Source organism: Miniopterus schreibersii (assembly GCF_964146895.1).
Source record: "Miniopterus schreibersii genome assembly, chromosome: 18".
In the NCBI taxonomy this organism is placed as follows: Eukaryota; Metazoa; Chordata; class Mammalia; order Chiroptera; family Miniopteridae; genus Miniopterus; species Miniopterus schreibersii.
In genome coordinates, this window is record NC_138121.1 from 3,060,674 (window position 1) to 3,080,225 (window position 19,552).

At 55.6% G+C, this 19,552-nt stretch overlaps 1 protein-coding gene across 5 annotated transcripts; it reads left to right on the forward strand.

Moving 5' to 3' along the window:
- Positions 1 to 293: 293 nt before the first annotated feature.
- SYT3 (synaptotagmin 3) lies at positions 294 to 12,104 on the forward strand. Of its 5 annotated transcripts, XM_081120035.1 has the most exons (13): positions 315 to 344; positions 974 to 1,105; positions 1,529 to 1,635; positions 2,062 to 2,143; positions 2,618 to 2,787; positions 4,184 to 4,709; positions 5,795 to 6,182; positions 6,304 to 6,522; positions 8,761 to 8,881; positions 9,033 to 9,204; positions 9,302 to 9,434; positions 11,335 to 11,403; positions 11,605 to 12,104. In XM_081120035.1, exons 5-12 carry the CDS (start codon positions 2,637 to 2,639, stop codon positions 11,398 to 11,400), a joined length of 1,776 nt encoding a protein of 591 aa, XP_080976161.1. In that variant the 5' UTR covers positions 315 to 344; positions 974 to 1,105; positions 1,529 to 1,635; positions 2,062 to 2,143; positions 2,618 to 2,636; the 3' UTR covers positions 11,401 to 11,403; positions 11,605 to 12,104. The 5 variants fall into 5 exon arrangements, with proteins under 5 accessions (XP_080976163.1, XP_080976159.1, XP_080976161.1 ...); XM_081120034.1 differs by lacking the exon at positions 1,529 to 1,635; XM_081120036.1 differs by lacking the exon at positions 1,529 to 1,635 and having other exon boundaries at positions 2,623 to 2,787.
- Positions 12,105 to 19,552: the final 7,448 nt, after the last annotated feature.

Here is a 19,552-nt window from a genome sequence, read left to right on the forward strand (position 1 = left end):
CGGGAGCTCCGTATCCTAGGTCCCGGGAGGAGAGGCGGCTGGGCGCCCCGACTTCTCTGCCTGAGAAAATCGGGGCTGTGGGCGGGCACCCCCGGGCCCCGGGGGCGCGGAAGGTCGTGAAGCCAGACCGCCGGCCCCTCCAAGGCTGCGCTGGTCGCCGCGCCCCGGTCCGGGGAGCTCTCCCGCCGTCCTCCCGGCGGCCGCGCGGTTTCGGCTTTCCAGCCGCAGGTTCGGAGGGAAGAAGGGGGGTGCAGGGGCGGAGCGGCGGACCTGCGCCAGGAGCGGGGGGAGGAGCCGAGCGGGCACCGCGGCGGGCGCGGGCTGCGGCGGCGGCGGCGGCTCCGGTGAGTCCGCTCCTCCCCTCCCCTGGCACGGCCCCCGCCCCAGCCGGGTCGTGGGGGGCAGTCCGGGCTCTGGGGGCGGGGGGCGGTGCAGAGGCGCGCCGATCTCCCGCCGGGGAGTGGGAGTGCTGCGGCGCTCGCTGGCCGCCCCGGGGGAGGGGCACATGGCCCTGGAAGGGGGGGATCCCGAAACACCTGGGTGTACCCCAACCTCGCCCACTGATCCCCTGGGCGTGGGGATCGTTTACCCACTCTGCGGCCCCGAAGGACTTAGGACTCTGAGGCCGCTCTGGGTCCCAGACTTCATTCCTGTCCCCTGCAGTGCTTTGGGACCCCGGCATCTCATAACCCCCCCACCTCCAAAAAAATTCCCATCCTCTCTGCAGCCGGGAGAGGGATTCAGGACTTCAACTCCCAGTAGCCCCTCCAGCGACGGGCCTATATAAAGTTGCTGCAGTGCGAGCGCAAGGCCTGCCGGGAATTGTAGTCTCTAGGCTCAGCGGGAGGTGGGGGCTCTGAGGTGGGAGGGGGTGGCTGGACCTCCCCGGGGTCCCCTGGGGTCGAGCAGCCGGTCAGAGTAGGACAAGGTGTGAGGCTCGGGCTAAGCTTTTCCTCCCGGCCGCGGCCCTCAGATCCCGCACCCCGCCTCACCACCTGGCGCGCGTGGGGACGGGTCCACAGTCCCTGGTCCGCCCTCCAACCCCATGGGCTGCAGCCAGCCGCCGCCCCGGCTGCCACCCAGGACCCGGCAGGGATAAGCGCAGGTGAGTCTGACCGTGCCCGGCCTTCTGCAGAAAGCCTCCCCCCCCCCACACACACACACACACCTGTCCATCTGTGAGCCCTGATCTGTCTGTCCCCAGTTTCCCCTGCACTCTCCTTCCAGCCCATCTCTCATGTCTGGCTCCAAACCATGTGTCGCTATTTCCCCTGCCCCCCCCACCTCTTTCTCCTGCCCCCTCTCATTTAGGGTACCCCCGTCCAACCTTCCTTCCGGACCCGCGTCTGTGTGCCCAGCCCTCCTCTGTATCCTTTTGTCCATCTGTGATCTCTGCCATTTTCCGTCTGCCTGCCTTGATTTCTGCACACCATCCTTTCTCCTGTCCACTGCTTCTCTCTCGGAGACGTGGCTGTCCCCAGTCTTGCCTGGCCCTCATCACTGCCCTCTGTCTGCCCATCTCTCGCAGGCCGGGGAATTACACACCGAGCTCTTCATAGCTGTCCATCTCAAGTCTCAGCCCCTGACTTCCGTCTGTCCAGCCATCCACCCTTCTCTTCTGAGCCCCTTCCCATGGTCAGTTTGCCCTTCCCATCACCTGTCTCTCCCCCCCTCATTTTCCCTCCCCTCAGCTTGCTCCCTCTCTGCACCCTGCAGCTCCCTCCTTGCCAGCCACCACCACCCATAACCGGCTCCTCTCTCTCTGCCTCTGCCCATTCCTCTGCCTCAGCCCTCTCCCCGTCCTCTGACCTGGCCTCCTTGCCCTTCCTGGGCCGTTGCTCATGCTGTTCCAGCTACTTTGAACGCTTTTCCCCACTCCAGCCCCACGGGCCAGCCCCACCTGGGCCTGCAGGTCTCAGATAGCCCGCCCACCCATGACCGCCTGCCTCCCGGTTCCTCCGTGGCAAACCCTCCCACTGTTTTTAGAGCACTTCTCACAGTCTGACAGTGTTTGTTGTTTATGTGTGTTTGCGGATTTGTTTACTCTTTGTCACCTCTCAGTGGCTTGTGGCACCAGGAAATTAGGGAATGCATGAGGTTCGTTCCTGGATGGATCTGCAGCTGTTGGCATAGTGCCTGGCAGGTAGTTGGCGCTCAATGAATATTTATTGAAAGCACAAATGATGAATGACTGTCCCCTTGTCTGTCCGTCCCTAAACTCATGCTGTTCACCTCTGCACCCCTAATCTTTGTCTCCTTGTCTGTCCACCCCCTTATCTGTGCATCCTTAATCTCTACCCCTTGTGGCATTCCCAGTCTCTTCTTCCTGGTCCATGTGTCCCTATTCTCTGTCCTCTTGTCCACTCACACTGGTCTCTGTCCCCTTGTTCGTCCAACCCGTTACTATCCTCTTGCCTGTCCACCCTTAATTTCAGTCCTCTTGTCCATCCGCCCCTAACTTCCTTTTCCTTGGCCACCCCTCCCCAATCTCCGTCCCCTTGTCCATCGACCCCCAATCTCTGTCCCCTTGCCCACCCTTCCTTTCTCTTTCCACACTTTACCCACTCTCTCTCCCCCATCTCGTTCCCCATCTGCACCCTTGCTGGCTCCTCCCAAGCACAGGACCACTGGTCACCATGTCAGGAGACTACGAGGATGACCTCTGCCGGCGGGCACTCATCCTGGTCTCAGACCTCTGTGCACGGGTCCGAGATTCCGACACCAGCGACAGGTGCCAGGAGTTCAACGACCTGCGAATTCGAGGCTATCCCCGGGGCCCGGATGCAGGTCAGCACCCCCAGCTGTCTCAGCCGGCCCCGCTCAGCTTTCTGCTCCCTGTGGGGCCGATCCCTCTTGGAGTCTTGCCTCCATTCTAACTGCTGCTGACTCCCCAACATTCTGACCTAAGGAGAAGGAGCTGTGTGATCCATTTGACCGACCTTGTGGATTTTTGCCCTATGAGCCTCCCTCATCCACCACACTGCTGCCATATGTCCCCTACAGATATCTTTGTGCATCTCACACAGTGCTTAAACTCAGGCTCTTGAGTCAGACTGACTTGCCTGGGTTCAAACCCCACCTCCCCCACCTATTAACTGGATGGCTTTAGGCAAGTGACTCTACCGTGCCTCAGTTTCCCCATCTGGGCAATGGAAATAATGAAAGTGACTACCTCATGGGACAGCTGAGAGACTCAAATGATATAACACATGTGAAGAGCTTAGAGCAAGCTGGGCACACAATGGTCCTTTCATAAATGTTGGGATGTACTCATTAAGCACCAACTGTGTACCAGGCAGCATGAGGTCCTTGGCTTATTTCATTGACGACTCACAATGACCCTTTGTGCTACATATAATCCCCATTTTCAGTTGGGGAAACTGAGGCTCAGAAGGGTGGATTGACTTGCCCAAGGTCACCCAACTAGGAAGCAGCAGGGTCCTAAGAGCTAGGAAGTATGAGTGCCATTGTCTAGATGAGGGACCCTGTAGAAGCATGTCCTGGGAGGTTGAATGACAGTCACGCTTGCTGAGCACTGGGGTAGGGCTCAGCATCTCACTTGCAGTGTCCAGGGACAGGAATGAGAAGTGAGGCCCAGAGACTGCAGTTACTTGCTTAGCATCTCACAGCCAGTAGGCAGAAGAGCCAGAACTTCACCCTGGGAAGTTTTCCTATCTGGCAAATGGGGAATGCAAGGCTCAGAGTGGTTAAGGTATCTTCCCAAGGCCACACACCAAGCTGGGATTTGAGCCCTGACCTGCCTAACTGTGCACACTCCTCTTTCTTTGATCATCTCTGAGTATTTTCGGGACTTTGGTCCTATTTCCAATGATGTATCCTCTTATAGAGAGAAATTGTGTGCTAGTGATAAAGAATAAAATCTGGAGACAGACTGCTGCGTTCAAATCCTGGATCTATCATTTACTCCCTGTGCAGCCCCAAGTCACTCAGCCTCTCTGTGCCTCAGTTTCCTCATCTTTAAAATGGTTATATAAAAATGCCAACCTTGCAGAGTAGTGCTTAAACTAAATAATATATGTAAATTGCTTTGTACAATGCATGACAAATACTAAAACTTATTTTCTTTAATTATTTTTAAAAGCTTAGCTCTTTGGGGACAGCAGTGGGAAGATAAACTGTGACCCCCACCCTGACCCCTGACCCCTGTGCTTGCTCTCTCCAGACATCTCTGTGAGCCTGCTGTCAGTCATCGTGACCTTCTGTGGCATCGTCCTCCTGGGCGTCTCCCTCTTCGTGTCCTGGAAGTTGTGCTGGGTGCCCTGGCGGGACAAGGGAGGCTCGGCAGTGGGTGGTGGCCCCCTGCGCAAAGAGCTGGGCCCTGGGGTCGGGCTGGCAGGCCTGGTAGGCGGCAGTGGGCACCACCTGGGGGCTGGCCTGGGTGGCCATCCTCTGCTGGGGGGCCCACATCACCATGCCCACACCGCCCACCACCCACCCTTTGCTGAACTGCTGGAGCCAGGCACCCTAGGGGGCTCTGACACCCCTGAGCCTTCCTACTTGGACATGGACTCGTATCCAGAGGCCGCAGCAGCTGCAGTTGCTGTTGGGGTCAAACCCAGCCAGACATCTCCTGAGCTGCCTTCTGAGGGTGGAGCTGGCTCTGGACTGCTCCTGCTGCCCCCCAGTGGTGGGAGTTTGCCCAGTGCCCAGTCACATCAGCAGGTCACAAGCCTAGCACCCACCACCAGGTGAGACAGGCTGATGGGCTGGGGGTTCACTCTGAATGTCTGCTTCTCTTCTGTGTCTGTTTCCCATCTGTGGCTCTCCTGTGCCCTGAGGGAGGAGAGGTTCAGAGTACTGAGTCCTGGGGCAGTAGGGGGCTTGGGGTGTGGACTCCTGGATCCTGGGGATAAAGGAAGCTGGGGCTCCGGCCTCCTGGGTCTGGGAGAAGCCTAGAGTCCTTGGACCTAAGGGAAGAGGGGGCTGGAGGCCTGTGCCCCTGCATCCAGAGGGAGAAAGGGGACTGGAGGTAGGACCTGAGTCAGGAAGGTGGAAAGAATGAGGGTGAGGCACCCCCAAGACTCTGAGGCAAAAGGCGGTTCACAAAACCTGAGTGTTGGATACACAGATGTGAGCAGGAAGACAGACCCTGCCCTCATGTCACTCAAATCCAGGGGAAGTGGGCCCCAGATGGGCTGTCTCAGTCCAGTAAGTCAGGCCAGTGCTGCAGTAAAGCAGCTTAGGGAACTGCGGCTGTGGGATGTGACATATCACATTGATTGCTTTATGGATGTTGAACCATCCTTGCATTCTTGGAATGAATCCCAGTTTGTCATAATCTTTTTCATGTATGTTGAACTCGGTTTGCTAATATTTTTTGAGAATTTTTACATCTCTGTACATTGAGGATATTGACCTGTAATTTTCTTTTTTTGACAAAAAGGAAAAGACAGGATAGTGAGATATGAAGGACAGATAAGGGTTGAGGGGGCCTGGGCTGTGTGCCGCCCGAGGAATCCATGGAGAAGTTAATCTGAGTCACCAGCTTGAGGTTGAGGAGGTTTCTGGAGGCTGCTGCCCAAGCAGGCCTGGGCTGGAGCTAGCTTAGAGAAGGGGATAACTGCCCCCCCAATACAGATGGGGAAACTGAGGCTCAGAGAATGCAGGTGGCTTGCTCCAGGTCACAGTGAGCAAAGGTGGGGATTTGTAGCACCTGGATGTGGGGATTTGTGGCACCTGGATGTGGGGAAGAGGCAGGGAGGAGTCTCCCAGATCTTCAGATGCAAAGATGAGAGCCACCCAGCACACCTTGGTCTTCCCCTTCCCCCTGCAGGTATCCAGCCCTGCCCCGGCCCCTCACCCAGCAGACTCTGACTACCCAGCCAGACCCGGGCAGTGAGGAGCGGCCACCCGCCCTACCCTTACCCCTGCCAGGTGGCGAAGAGAAGGCCAAGCTCATTGGACAGATCAAGCCAGAGCTGTACCAGGGGACTGGACCCGGCAGCTGGCGTAGCGGCGGGGCCCCAGGCTCTGGAGAGGCTGGTGCGGGGGCACCCTGCGGCCGCATCAGCTTTGCCCTGCGGTACCTCTATGGCTCCGACCAGCTGGTGGTGCGGATCCTGCAGGCCTTGGACCTCCCAGCCAAGGACTCCAACGGCTTCTCAGACCCCTATGTCAAGATCTACCTGCTGCCTGACCGCAAGAAAAAATTTCAGACCAAGGTCTGGGGTGAAGGGTGGACACCGGGTTCCACAGAGCAGGGGCTGGGGCCCTGGGCTCCTGGGTTCTGGGGAGGAGGTGCTGGTGGGCATGGTGTCTGTCTGCCTCCCTCACGCCCCCCAGGTGCACAGGAAGACCCTGAACCCTGTGTTCAACGAGACATTTCAGTTCGCGGTGCCCCTGGCTGAGCTGGCCCAGCGCAAACTGCACTTCAGCGTCTACGACTTTGACCGCTTCTCCCGGCACGACCTCATTGGCCAGGTGGTGCTGGACAACCTGCTGGAGCTGGCCGAGCAGCCCCCCGACCGGCCACTGTGGCGGGACATCGTGGAGGGCGGCTCGGTCAGTGGCCCCTCCTTCCCTTTAGGTTTGCAGCCTCCTTGCCCTCAGACTGCATAGCCTTCTAACTTCTTGACCCTGGAGTTTTCTTTTAAATTTTATTTTCTTGCAAAATATTGCAAGTGCACAAGAAAGATTACAGGATGGACCCCCGTGCCCTCCACGCTTTGTCAGACAGGAACATCATGCCTGGGCCCCAGGTTTCTCAAATTCCGCCCCCCCCCCCGGCATCTGATGGTAGCAGTCAAGAAAAACATAATAGATGTCCAGGTGCCCACCAGGCAGCTTCATCAAAACTTCATGCCAGGACCCCGCAACTTCTGTCCTCTGATCCCAGATTCCTGACCCTCCAGCTCTCCGGAGTTCTCGGGTTTGTTTTTCCACCCCCCCCCTCCCCCCCCCCCGCCCCTGACTTTCCACTTCCCAGCCTTCCTGAGTCCCCGGCCTAACCCTCCGATCTCCAGACATTTTACATGTCCAGCCCTTGACTTCCAAACTCTCCCACTTAATCCAATCCTGTCTCTTCACAGTCTCCACCCGGATCCTAATAGCGGGGTCCCCCAGGCCTTAGGCAGTCTGCGATCCTAATGTCCTTGCCCCCCAATTCCCCAGCATTTAGGTCGTAGGACCCCTGCTGACCCCCTTCCTCATTTCCCATGATCCTCACCTACTGGAACCTCATTCTCTGTCTGCCAACCCCTCCCCCCGCCCCGTTCCTGGGTCCTTCTTGGGTGTCCTGAGCCCTTCCTCCTCTAACCCTCAGCCCTCGCCAGTCCAATCTAGGGACCCCCAACATTCCAACTCTGCCAGTCTGGGGAAGCTGTGTGTATCGGGGGGTTGGGGAGGGGTGAGCCCTGTCCTCACACCAGGAGAGGGCTGGCTGCCCACATGATGGCCATGCTCAGGTCCTTTCTTTCTCTGGGCCTCAGTTTCCCCATATGTAGGATGACATGGTTGAACCGCGTGCCCACGGCTCTGCCTGCAGTCCCCCTCAAGGGGCTCTCCATGGACAGCTTGCTCAGTCCAAGCCCAGCCTCTGAGAACCAAGTGCTTAATTCCAGGACCCTTGTCCCCAAGGTCCCCATCTGCCTCCCCACACTCCCTGTCGTAACCCTAAGCAGCCCCCCATGAAGGCCCCCTCCCTGCTGTGCCTGTCACTTCTTTTCTCTCTCCCTCATTACCACTCAGGGTCTCCACCCACCATGTTCTCATTCATTCCTCCACCTCTGGGTTCTTTCTGCAGGATCGGGACCCGGGAACCCTGGAGTTCACTGTCAGGGCCAGCATCATGAGGGACAGGAGGGGCCTTGCTCTGGGGTGCAGGGGCTCTGGGAGCTCATGGGAGGAGGTGACAGATGAGCTGAGCTTGAAGGCTGAGAGGAGGGAACAGCCTGGGACAGGGCCTGGAGAGGAGTGAGGGGGGGGGGCAGGGTCCAAGGCCAGGTCAGCCAGCATGGTTGGGAGGCCAGGGTCGGATGAGGCTGCAGTGCTGGGTGGTCCAGGTCCTAGGTCCTGGCTAGCTCTGGCCACTGCTCTGTGTCTGTGTGTCTGCGTGGGAGGGTCTGTCTCCTTTGGGTCTCATCCTGGGCCTGGGTGTGTCTCCTGCCCTCCCTGAGACTGACTTCTCTGTCTCTGTCTCACTGTCTCTGGTCTCTGACCCTGTCTCTGGGTAGGTTGCTGTTTGTCTCTCTGGGTCTTTGCACCTCCCCTCTCATTCTGGTCTCTGTCAGTCTGGGTCTCCATACCTCCCCACCAAGTCTCAGCCCCCCTTTCTCTGGGTCTCCGTTCCTGCCCCTTGGGGCTCTGGCCCCTCCCGGGACTCTGTACTCCCCCTCTGCAGTCTCCGCTCCCCAGAGGCTCTGGGCCTCTGACCCTCTCTCTGGTTCTCCATCTGTCCGGGTCTCTGTTTTTCTTACTTTAGAGCCGTGGGTCTGTCCTTCCAACTGCATCTCTGTGTTTGGGTCTCCGTCTCAGCCTGTTTCTCACTGGAAGCCCCTCTCTCTCTCTGACCCCCTCCCCCACTCTGGCCTCTTCCTATCTTCCCAGCAGAACAAACAGGCTTTGACCGCCGGCAGCTGCCGCCCCAAGTTAGCAGGTTTGGCCCAGAGTCAGATTAAGTGGATGTGAAACCGGAGTCCTGGATGGGCATCGGGGAGAGCGCTGGAGCCTGAATGGGAGAGGAGTCGGGGAGAGATGGGGGGCCCAGGCAGGGCGTCGCTAACCCCCTTTCCCCAACCGCAGGAAAAGGCAGACCTTGGGGAGCTCAACTTCTCACTCTGCTACCTCCCCACCGCCGGGCGCCTCACGGTGACCATCATCAAAGCCTCTAACCTCAAAGCCATGGACCTCACTGGCTTCTCGGGTGGGTCCGAGGAGGCGGAGATCCGAGGGAAGAGGGGCTGGGGGCCCGGGCTCCTGGGTCTCAGGGAGAAAAAGCTGGGGACCCAGGCCCTTGGTGGGGAGGGGTCCAGGAGAGGAAGTCGTGGTTCAGTGCTCCCACCGCCCACCCCCAGACCCCTACGTGAAGGCCTCTCTGATCAGCGAGGGGCGGCGTCTCAAGAAGCGGAAAACCTCCATCAAGAAGAACACGCTGAACCCCACCTACAACGAGGCGCTGGTGTTCGACGTGGCCCCAGAGAGCGTGGAGAACGTGGGGCTCAGCATCGCAGTGGTGGACTACGATTGGTGAGGGCAGCGGCGGGCCTGGGGCTCCTGCGGGGGGGACCGGGCTCGCCCCCTCCCTACCTGGGTGCTCATCGCCCACCCACTCCCCCCACCCCAGCATCGGGCACAACGAGGTGATCGGTGTGTGCCGCGTGGGCCCCGACGCGGCCGACCCCCACGGCCGCGAGCACTGGGCCGAGATGCTGGCCAACCCCCGCAAGCCCGTGGAGCACTGGCATCAGCTGGTGGAGGTGAGTGGGCCCCCCATTCACCCGCCTGCCTCTTGGCCTCTCCATTCTCCCAACGCATCACGTCTTTTCGGGCTTTGCAGTCAGGCGGCCCAGGTTCAAATCCCTGCTCCACCAGCTTTAGCTGTGTGACTTAGAACCAGTCGCTTAGCGTCTCTGTGCCTCAGGGCCCTCCGCTGGGAAATGGGCTGTTACTAGCAGCTACCAGGAGCCTAGATGCGAGGAGCCGGTGAGTTAGTGCAGGATTAACTCGCCTCTTAGCGAGGGCTCAGCAAATGGCCAGCCACCGCTCCTCGCGTCGCTCAGTCCACGGTAAGGGGGACGCCGAGTGGCGGCATGGAGCAGGGCTGGGCTCTCGGAAAAGCAGGGTGTGACAGTCTGTGGGTTGTGCTCCGCTGGGTGGGGATGGACAGATGGATGAACAAGAACAGAAGGTCAGTGGAAGGGAGCCGGACTGTCACAGGGCACTGCCCATAGTAAGGATCGCGGTGTCATCTTGTCTTTTCTTTCTGGTACCGTGGATCGTGATCCAGAAAGTTTGGACGCCTGGGGAATGGGGCTGCCTCTCGGGGAGCCAGGGAGGGCCTCTAGGAGGTGGCCTTTGAGCAGAGGCCTGGAGTTGAGAGGCAGTGGGCTCAGGTGACGGTTTGAAGGAGGAGGTGGCAAGGCCCCGGCACCTCGCATCCTCAGGAGCGGTTGGGAGGCGGGAGGCCAGGTCCCTGCAGGCGGCTGAGCCCAGCAGGTCACAGGAGGCCTTGGGGGTCTCGAGAGAACCAGGTTGACAATTGTTTTTAATTAAAATCATTTAAGATCATCACGTGGTCCAGAGAAGTTTTCAAACATGGCCACGCTCTCATTTGAAACCCAGAAAAGCAAAGGAGTCGATTTTGAAAAGATTACTGTTGAATTTGCTGCCATGAAAGCCAAGGAAGTAAAATTACACTAAATTCTGTTTAGGGTGTGAGTAAATAACACACTTAAACTTATGTGAATCTCAACACAGTTACTCTTCATTCTTTTCAATATTTTTCAATTACTTTAATATTCCAGAAAAAAATTAATCGTAAAAATTGGGGTGCATATTTTTTTTGTTCGTTTTGGGTCCTGATATGGCCTGGGACTGGCCTTTACTAAATTTCATATTTTGTTCATCATGGATTTTCTGCATTAAGTTTGATTTTTTAAAAACATCGCATTCCAACCACGTTTCTCTCGATCGCCGAGTTTGGGTGCCCCCGAACTCTCGCGCTGGGTGAGTTCCTCGGTCGCCTCTCTCTAGTCCGGCCGCTTGGGGCTTATTCCCAGGGCTGGGGAGGGATCTGAGCCGCTGAGCGTGCAACTCAGATTTGTCTTTCAAAAGACTGTAGCTCTACTTAGGCTGACAGATGGCAGCTGCGCCCTCCTCCTGGCACCCGAGTGTCTCCCCTGCACTCACTCATTCATTCCGCAGGCTTCTCCGGAAGCTCCCGTGGGCCGTCCTCATGCTGGGCGCAGAGGGAAGCTGAGCCCTGGCTGAGCCTGGCCCTGACCCTGACTTTCAGCCAAAAGTCTATGTGGCCCCAGAAGGTCTTTCTACCCCAAGAGCCAACCCTGCCCCCTCTCTGCTTATGGCCCTCCTTTGGCTCCCCAGTGCCCCCAGGACAGAGTCTCAGCCCCCCTGAGGCCCTGCACAGCCTGCCCCACTCACCCCTGTGGCCTCATCACTCTTCACATTTCCAGTGACTTTCTATTTGTGCCTCAGTTTCCCCATCTGTAGAATAGGGCTGTAATTCCACTCGCTTCAGAGTGAGTGAACAGGAGCACTGTGGATATGGAAACAGAATTGCCGTCTTGTGCTGTTGATTAGTAGTGATGGTTTTGCCACTGTCCCCCACTCCTGAACCTTCTGGATTTCCCACTTCAGGAAAAGACTTTGAGCAGCTTCACAAAAGGCAGCAAAGGATTGTCAGAGAAAGAGAACTCAGAGTGAGGGGTAAGGAACCCAGATGAGAGCGTGGGGCTGGGGGTCCACACTCTGAGTCTGCGGGAGGAGGGACTGGGGTCAGGACTCCTGGGTCTGAGGGAGGAGGGGCTGGGGACCAGCGTTCCTGGGTCCCTGGGGCGTGATGGAGCTAAGGAGGCCACGGGCTGTTCTCTGCCAGCACCAATGTCTCCTCCCTGCCTGGTTCTGCAGGTCTGGCCTAGGCCCGGGATCGGACCAGGCCCCCTCAGGACCCCATCCCTTCCTGCCCGGACTGTGAACTCATCTCTTCGAAGCCATAACGTCCGAGCTGCGTGGTGCAGGGCGGCCCTGGGCCTGCCCGTCCTCTACCCCTGGAGGCATGAGGGAGGGAGGCAGGCAGGCCCAGCTCCCTGTTTCAGGGTGGGGGGCATTCAGTCTCCACTGTGTCTGTCTATCCTTCCCGGGGCTCCCCTTTCAGGCGAGGGGCCGTGCATGTCTGGGGGACCCCAGCCCCCCAAACCCTCCGTCTGTCTGTCTCTTTGCTGTTCGTTCAAGATTTGGTGTCCTGACCCTCGTTCTCACCGTGAATGTCAACGGACCGATCCTCCGTGTTCCCCCAAACACGCACACACCCGTGTCTACCCCTTCTGTTCGCCACACCCCGCGTCTGGCCGATCCACCCACTGCTGCTGCTATCAATGCCAGAATAAACACACACGTGGGTCTCACCACCCGGGGCTCCTGTCCTCTTTGGGACCGGGAGGGTGGGCTGGGACATCCTGACTCTGGGTTCAGACAAATGTTCCATCCACTGGATGGGTGACCTTTGGCAACTTCATTGATCTCTCTGAGCCTTAGTTTGTAAATGTCACATTGGCCAGGACCACTATGATTATAGGATATAAAATGCACTCCAAACCACCATAACCACAAGCAGAATTGGAAGACCTCCGTATATGGCAAGTCTGAGCATATAGAAGGATTTCAGGCATGGCTGGATCCAGGTATTCAAGTGACTCTGCTTAACTCTTTATTGGCTCTATTCTCAAGCAAATCTTTGCAATGGTAATAAGATGGCCATTAGAGCTCCAGGCTAGAACCCTGCATCAGCTCTGATGCCTTCAGCTGCATTTCCAATGGAAAGAGCTGAAATGATAGAGATCGCTTTTGCACAAATAACAAATCCTGCAAAGACACAGAGTCCCAGGGTTGGCATCTCTGAGCTTTGGTTTGCCTTCCCCTCGTGAGTACAAACAGTCTGCACATCCTGTTCGCACCCGGTGGCTTCTAAAGCAGGAAATGTGGACGGGCCTCTGCTATCTGCTCGCCTTTTTTCTCCCCAGAAGTTCTCTTCATTTGCCAGAACTGGGTTCGACTGCCACCCTGAGTTGGAGAGCAGTCTGGGAAAGTGAGCATCTGTCCTTTCTAGTCTCCATCGGGGGTGTGGGCTCTGTCAGCCAAGAAGCACAGAGAGGGCAACGATTATTAGGTAAGAAATTAACAGGACCTGCTGTAATCACCTTGAGAGCAGACAAGTTCAGAGGAAACAAAATCAGGGTCTCTGATGGGTTGCGCTTGGGTCTTGGATGACCACCTCCGGCCAATGGTGTGTCCAATTAGCAAGCTTGCTCTTGGGCCTGCCCCCTGCCATGACCGACTTCGCCCCCCCTGCCCATCTCACCTGGGATTGGCTCGGCCCCCTCAGGACCTCACCCCTTCTTGCCCAGCTATGAACTCATTTCCTGACGTCATAACCATTCTTCAGTAGAGAACATAAGGGTCCTTTGATTGACAGCCCCAAGAGAATCACATGGCAGTGGACAAGGGAGAGTCCCTCAAAGTAGTAAATGTCCCAGTACATTCGGCTCTTGGCTACTGGGCATTAATTCACACCCACTTTTCTATAAACACCATGTCAAAAAATTCTACCATGAAAAATGGTACAACCACTGAACGTTTGCTAGGGCTGCTGTAACAAATGGCCACAAGCTCGCTAGCTGAAAACAAAAATTTATTCTCTCGCAGTTCTGGAGGCCAGGAGTCTGCAGTCAAGGTGTCAGCGGGGTTGGCGGGTTCTGAGGCTCCGGGAAAGAGTCCGCCCCACACCTCTGCCCAGCTCCTGGCGGCCGCCTGCAGTCCTCCGCATCCCTCGGCTTGTAGATGCGTCATTCCCAACTCTGCTTCCATCTCACATCGCCTCGTCTCCTGTGTTTCTCCATCCCAAATCTCCCTTTGCCTTTCTCTTTTTATGCACATATAACACTAATTTTTTAATTGCACTCTAACTAGAAGTATATTTACTCTCTTTTCTCAAAGAGCAAGCTGCACTTTTCAAACCCTAATAAATGTCAAGGTTATAAAGGCACAATATCATTTGTAAAGTTTAGCTTAAGGGTAAACAGGGCAGCCTATTAGCATCCACTAGAATTGCAAGTTAATTTCACCCTAATAAATATCTTGAAAATAGACATAAGAAGACATTCCATCACGCCAAAGAAACTTATCCTTTAAATTAATGTCATACTCACCCTGGTTCAGTTGGAGCATTGCCCCATACACCAAAAGGTTTCGGGTTCGATTCCCAGTCAGGGCACATACCTAGGTTGCAGGTTTGATCCCTGTTGGGGGAGCCTACGGGGGACAAGCAATCGATGTTTCTCTCTCACATCAATGTTTCTCTCTCCTTTCCTCTCTCTAAACATCCTCAGGTTAGAATTTTTTTTTTTTAATTATCATACTCTACTGGTTTCTTGGGAAGGCTGCTAGTTTACTCTGTAATCTTTGCCACCATCTTCAGCGAGAGTTCATCTAGTTTGCAAATGAATTGGAAGTCAGACCACCTAGATTCAAATTCCTCCTCCCCACCTACTAGCTCTGTGAGTGTGAGAAGAGTTTATAACTTCCCTATGCCCCAATTTCTTTAGCTGTAAGATAGAGAAAATGATAATACCTAATTCATAAGAATGTGATGAAGATTAAATAATGCAATGAGACACTTAGCGCAGTATTTGGCATATAGTAACGCGACTCAAAAGTTAGCGATTAATATTGGTGATAATGGTGATTATAATTGCTAATGATTATCGTATATTATTAGATATGTTTGTGCATTAGGAATCTCTGTAATCACTTTACTATTGACTGACCTAATATGTAAGTATGAGCTGTTCCAGAAGGGAACAAGATGTTTGAGTGCTGGAAAATGTAAACGATGTTTTTAAAGATATCTTTTTAAAAAAATGTTTTTATTAATTTCAGAGAGAGGTAGGAAGGAGAGAGAGATAGAAACATGATGAGAGAGAAACATTAATCGGCTGCCTCCTGCACGCCCCCTACTGGGGATCAAGCCTGCAATCAGGACATGTGTCCTGATCAGGAATGGAACCAGTGACCTCCTGGTGCATGGGACCACGCTCAACCAACTGGCCAGGGTACAGTATTGTCTTTAATTGTAACAAATGTGCCACACTAATGCAAGATGTTAATAATAATAAGATTAGGGTATGGGGTTCCATTATACCACATACCATTGGGTTATATGGCAACCCTCTGTACTTTTTGCTCATTTTTTCTGTAAACTTAAAATTGCTAAAAGGAAAGTCTATAAATGTTTTTAAAATCATGGGTAACATGTCAGTCAGGCAAACAACAGGTGTCCATCACAGGTCCACAGCTGCAGTAGGCGCCCTCTCTAATAATAGTTTGCACGTCTGAGAGTGGTTACGGAGGTTAGAAGAGCTAATAAAGGTGAATCCCCCTTGCATATTTAAGTATTTGAGCCCAAGGTCACATTGTTCCCGGGCACAGTTTCTCCGTTCCCCCCTACGATCCGGCTCTCTAAGGCCTCCCAACGACACTGCTATCGCCAATCGAGAGTGGATCGCTAGTGACGTCACCAGTCACCAAGGCCTCCAAGGGCCGAGCGCACGGTGGCGCCCTCTGGCGGGGTAAGGGAGGCTGTACCTAAAAGAGCCGGTCTGGTCAGCGGGCGCCGGCAGAATTCCGGTGCCCAGAGCAACACCCCTCACGCCCCCTGGCGATTCAAGTCACTTTCCATCGCAGTGTTTGTGGGAAACACCCGGCAGAGAGAAGCGCTGGGGAGGGAAGATCAAAATGCTCTGGCGCCCAATCCGACACACGCCTTGACTCGACAAGCATCCAAAGAGATTAGAGTAGCCAACCAAACCGCTCAGGTGGCCAAGGAGATTGGGCACAGTTGCCATGACGACGTGAAGTCTTTGTAAGGCTTGCAGGCTGTGAGCTCAGCAGCTGAGCGCCACCTACTCCAGCGACCGACCGCGTGCCGGCCGAGGCCGCCCAGTCGGCAGGATCCAGCCTCCGTGACGTCACCAGTTGCCGAGCGAGCCTCGGGAGCGCGTGAGCTCGCGCGCAGGTTCGCAGGAGCTCCCGCGAGCCCGCAGGCCGGTCGCGCGCGCTTCCTGGTGCGGCGGCCGTTGGTGCTGGTGCGCATGCGCCCGGGTCTCGCGCTCCCAGAGTGCGGAGCGATAAAGGGCGGGAAAGGGCGTGAGGAGAGAGAGGCACGCGGGGTCGGCAGGCGGACTGACCGACGGACAGAGGCGGGCCCCTCGGTCCCAGAAAAGGCCCCGGAGAGGATGTGGCCCCGCAAACTTCTTGTCAGGGGACAGACGCTGAAGAGAAACTGCCAGGGGCGGACTTGGAGAAACGGGACAGGGCCGCCGCGCGCAGACCCCCAGGAGCAGAAGATGGCTCCGAGGCGCAAGGAGCGTCTCGGCGAAGGAGAAGCAGGCGGTGGAGGACCTGAGGCAGAGGGGACGAGGCCAGCGGCCGAGGAGCACAGGATTAGGAGACGGCGGAGGGGCCGTGTCGGAGCGGAAGCGGCCCGACGGAGGCTCGTCAGCGGCTGTGGGGACTGAGCCCAAGACCCCGGCGCCCCGGCAGAGTCCACGGGGCCTACGAGAGAAGGGAGAAGAGGGCCCAAGAGGGTAATAATAGAGACAGAACAGCGTCCTGAAGAGAGATAAGGGGGACAGTGGCAGATACAGAGAAGGTGAGAGTCATAGGGACAGAAGACAGACTCGGAGGTGACAAAGATGAAGAGGACAGTGACAGAGGACAGAACACACAGACGTAACTAGAGGAAAGTGACAAAAATAAAGGGGAACGTTCCAGAGACAAAGGGGGAGCGACAGTGACAGAGGCTGAGAGAGCCCGTGCAGACGGAGGGGACAGAGGTAAGTAAAGGGGACAGTGTTAGAGGCACAGAAAACAATATGCGACGAGGAGCGGGCCAGTTTGCAGAGGGGACAGAGGGAGGGTGGAACGTGGAGGCAGAGCAAGGGCGGGAACAGAAGCAGAGGGGACGGAGACAGCGAGGAGGTTCGAGGGCACAGAGGGGACTGTGACAGCAGTAGAGGGAACGTACGCAGAGTGGGGCGCAGAGATGGAGGGCCCAGCGTTGGGGGCAGGCAGAGGAGACAGATTCGGAGGGAAGGGCAGCAACGCGCAAACTCAGAGTGGACAGCAATGGTGGTGACAGCGCCAGAGCGGGAGTAACTTCGCATTCAGTGACACAGTGACAGGTGAAGAGATAAAGGCAGAGGAGCCGGTGACAGAAGAGACAATGACCAAGGTGACAGAGCAAAACAGAAACGGCACAGAGACAAGAAAGGGGAGTGGGGCAGAGATAGAGGGATCGATTGGTGACCGGGATAGAAGCCGGCCTGGCAGACATCCTGGAGATAAAGCTAAGGGGTAGGGGTGCAGGCAGAGTGAGAACCGCTGGGATTGTATCTAATAGAGGAGGGGGAAACGGGAGAACGTAACCAAGACACAACAGAAAGACAGGGCCACAAAAAACGACCAAGTCATAGAGATGATCGGAGACAAGAGGAAAGGGAAAGGAAATGGGAGGGTCGCCGTCGCCTGAGACCCCATGAAAGATAAGGGTGACAGGCAAAAGCAAAGAAGGGTGAGGAAGTAAAGTCCCAGATGGAGTAACAGGGACACACAACGCATGGATGCCAACTGCCACCCACAGCCCAGCCTAATGCCCGACCCCGGGAAGCACTGTGCTGAGAACCAGGGAGGCTCGCGCTCACTTCTTTATGCCACTTTGCTCAGTTGTGACCTTGATCTGGGACTGTGCTTTAAAGGGTCTTCACACAGGTTCTAGATTTGTGACCATGTCTCTGAGTCCCTGAGCCTTCCTGCTTTGGCTCCCTGTCGCCACAGCATGAAGAGGTTGCAAAATCGCTCTCTTTTCATTCATTGGTTCAACAAACGTTGAGTAGTCACCGCGTGTCGGCCACTATTCTGAGTGCTGGGGAAACAGCAGTGAACAAGGCAACGCATAAGCACCCATAAAGCTTTCAACCTAGCTGGTGGGCAAAAAAATATATAATGCCGAGTAGTGCCAAGTGCTAAGAAAAACAATTAAGCAAAGCTAAGAGGACAGGGTAGGTGAAGTTGTTGAGAACGGCAGTCTAAGTTATTCGGATCAACCCTCTCACTGAAACAACTAAAAATGCTGGATGAAATTTTTTTTTTAAAGTCTTAAAAGCATTGAAGGTCTCACAAGATTTATCAGGCCATAACACAAGGGAAATTGAGAAGCCAGGGAAGTAATCAGAGTACTTCAACCCTGAAGAAATTTACATCCCGGCAAATTTGAACTTTTACTTTGATGGCTTCTCAGAGAAGGGGGATGAGAAAAGCTCAGGGCCCACCCAAGGTGGGGAGTCCGCAGTAAACTGGGGAAGCAGTGGCTAAACCTTCAGGGTAAGGGGAACGAGAAGGAAATTGACCCTCATTTGGGAATTTCCAACCCGTGACATGGGTGGTCCAAAGACCTCTGGTTGTGAGCGTAGTTTAGTCTCAGGCTGGTAGTGTTGCTAAGCTTTAGACAATACACACACAGAAAGTGTTCTCTGGTAAAAGGACACTCAAATTGCTCCTTTAAACATACTGTCAAGGAAAGTGAGTAGCACACACACATAACCAAGTAGACAAAGTGCCAGGAGCAAGAACTGGCAGAAATAAGAGACACTAGAAACAGATGCACTAAATACCTCTGATTTTGGAATTATCAGGCAAAAACCATATGCTTTGTTTATACAAAATATAAGATTGCCATTTTTTTGCAGGAACCAAAGAACTATAAAAAATTATCTAGATGTGCCCTGGCCGGGTAGCACAGTTGGTTAGAGCATCATCCTGACACACCAAGGTTGCAGGTTCAATCCCCGGTCAGAGCACATACAAGAATCAACCAATGATGCATCAATAAGTGGAACAACAAATGATCTCTCTCCCTCCCTCTCTCCCTCTCCCTCTCTCCCCCTTCCTTCCTCTCCAAGATCAAGAAAAAAGAAAACAGGAGAGGGAGAAACAAGATGGTGGCGTAGATAACTGCTGTACCCGCCGCCTCCCGCAGCCACATCAAAATTACAACTAAAATACAGAACCATCACTCGGAGCCTCCTGAAATCCGGCTGAACAGAAGCCCCACAACCAGGGAGCTGAAGAAGCACCGAGACCGGGAGGAGGGGCAGAGACGCAGGTGGATTGGGGCTGAATCGAGGAGACACAGCCTCGGGCCCACACCTGGTGCTGCGAGTAAAACCCTGGAGGGAATCTCAGCAGCGAGGTTTCCCGGAGGAGCGAGGGTTCCCAGCCCCACCGCAGGCCCCCAGCCCAGGGCTCCAGGGCCGGGAGGAGACGTCCCCATAACTTCGGGCTGTGAAAATCAGGGGGCCTTTTGCTGAGGATTCTGGGTGGTGCGGGAGCCCCAGGCTTTCCTCTCAAAGGGCCGCGCACGGACTTACTCAGATGTGCTCCCTCTGGGCTCCAGCGCTGGGCAGCAGCTTGAAGGGACCCTGGGACATTTGAGGAGGAACTAACTTGCCTGAAGTATGGGCGAGAGGTGGAGGGGGAGCTTCCTCCCAGGCAGAAGGACTGGCAGAGGCCATGGCTCCTTTGGCAAGTCCTCCCGGTACACAGCTGGCAGGCACCAAATTTGAATCGCCAGCACCTGACTCACACCTTTGGCCCCGCTCCCTGGTGATTCCCGGAGGCCCCGCCCCTCCCCACCTGCAGCTCATCCAGGCCATTTCCAGTGGCTTGTCTATGCAAGTGGCCTCTCAAGCCTCATGCTTAGGACTCTCCTAAAATCTCTCCAGGAAGCACAGAGGGTCCCAAA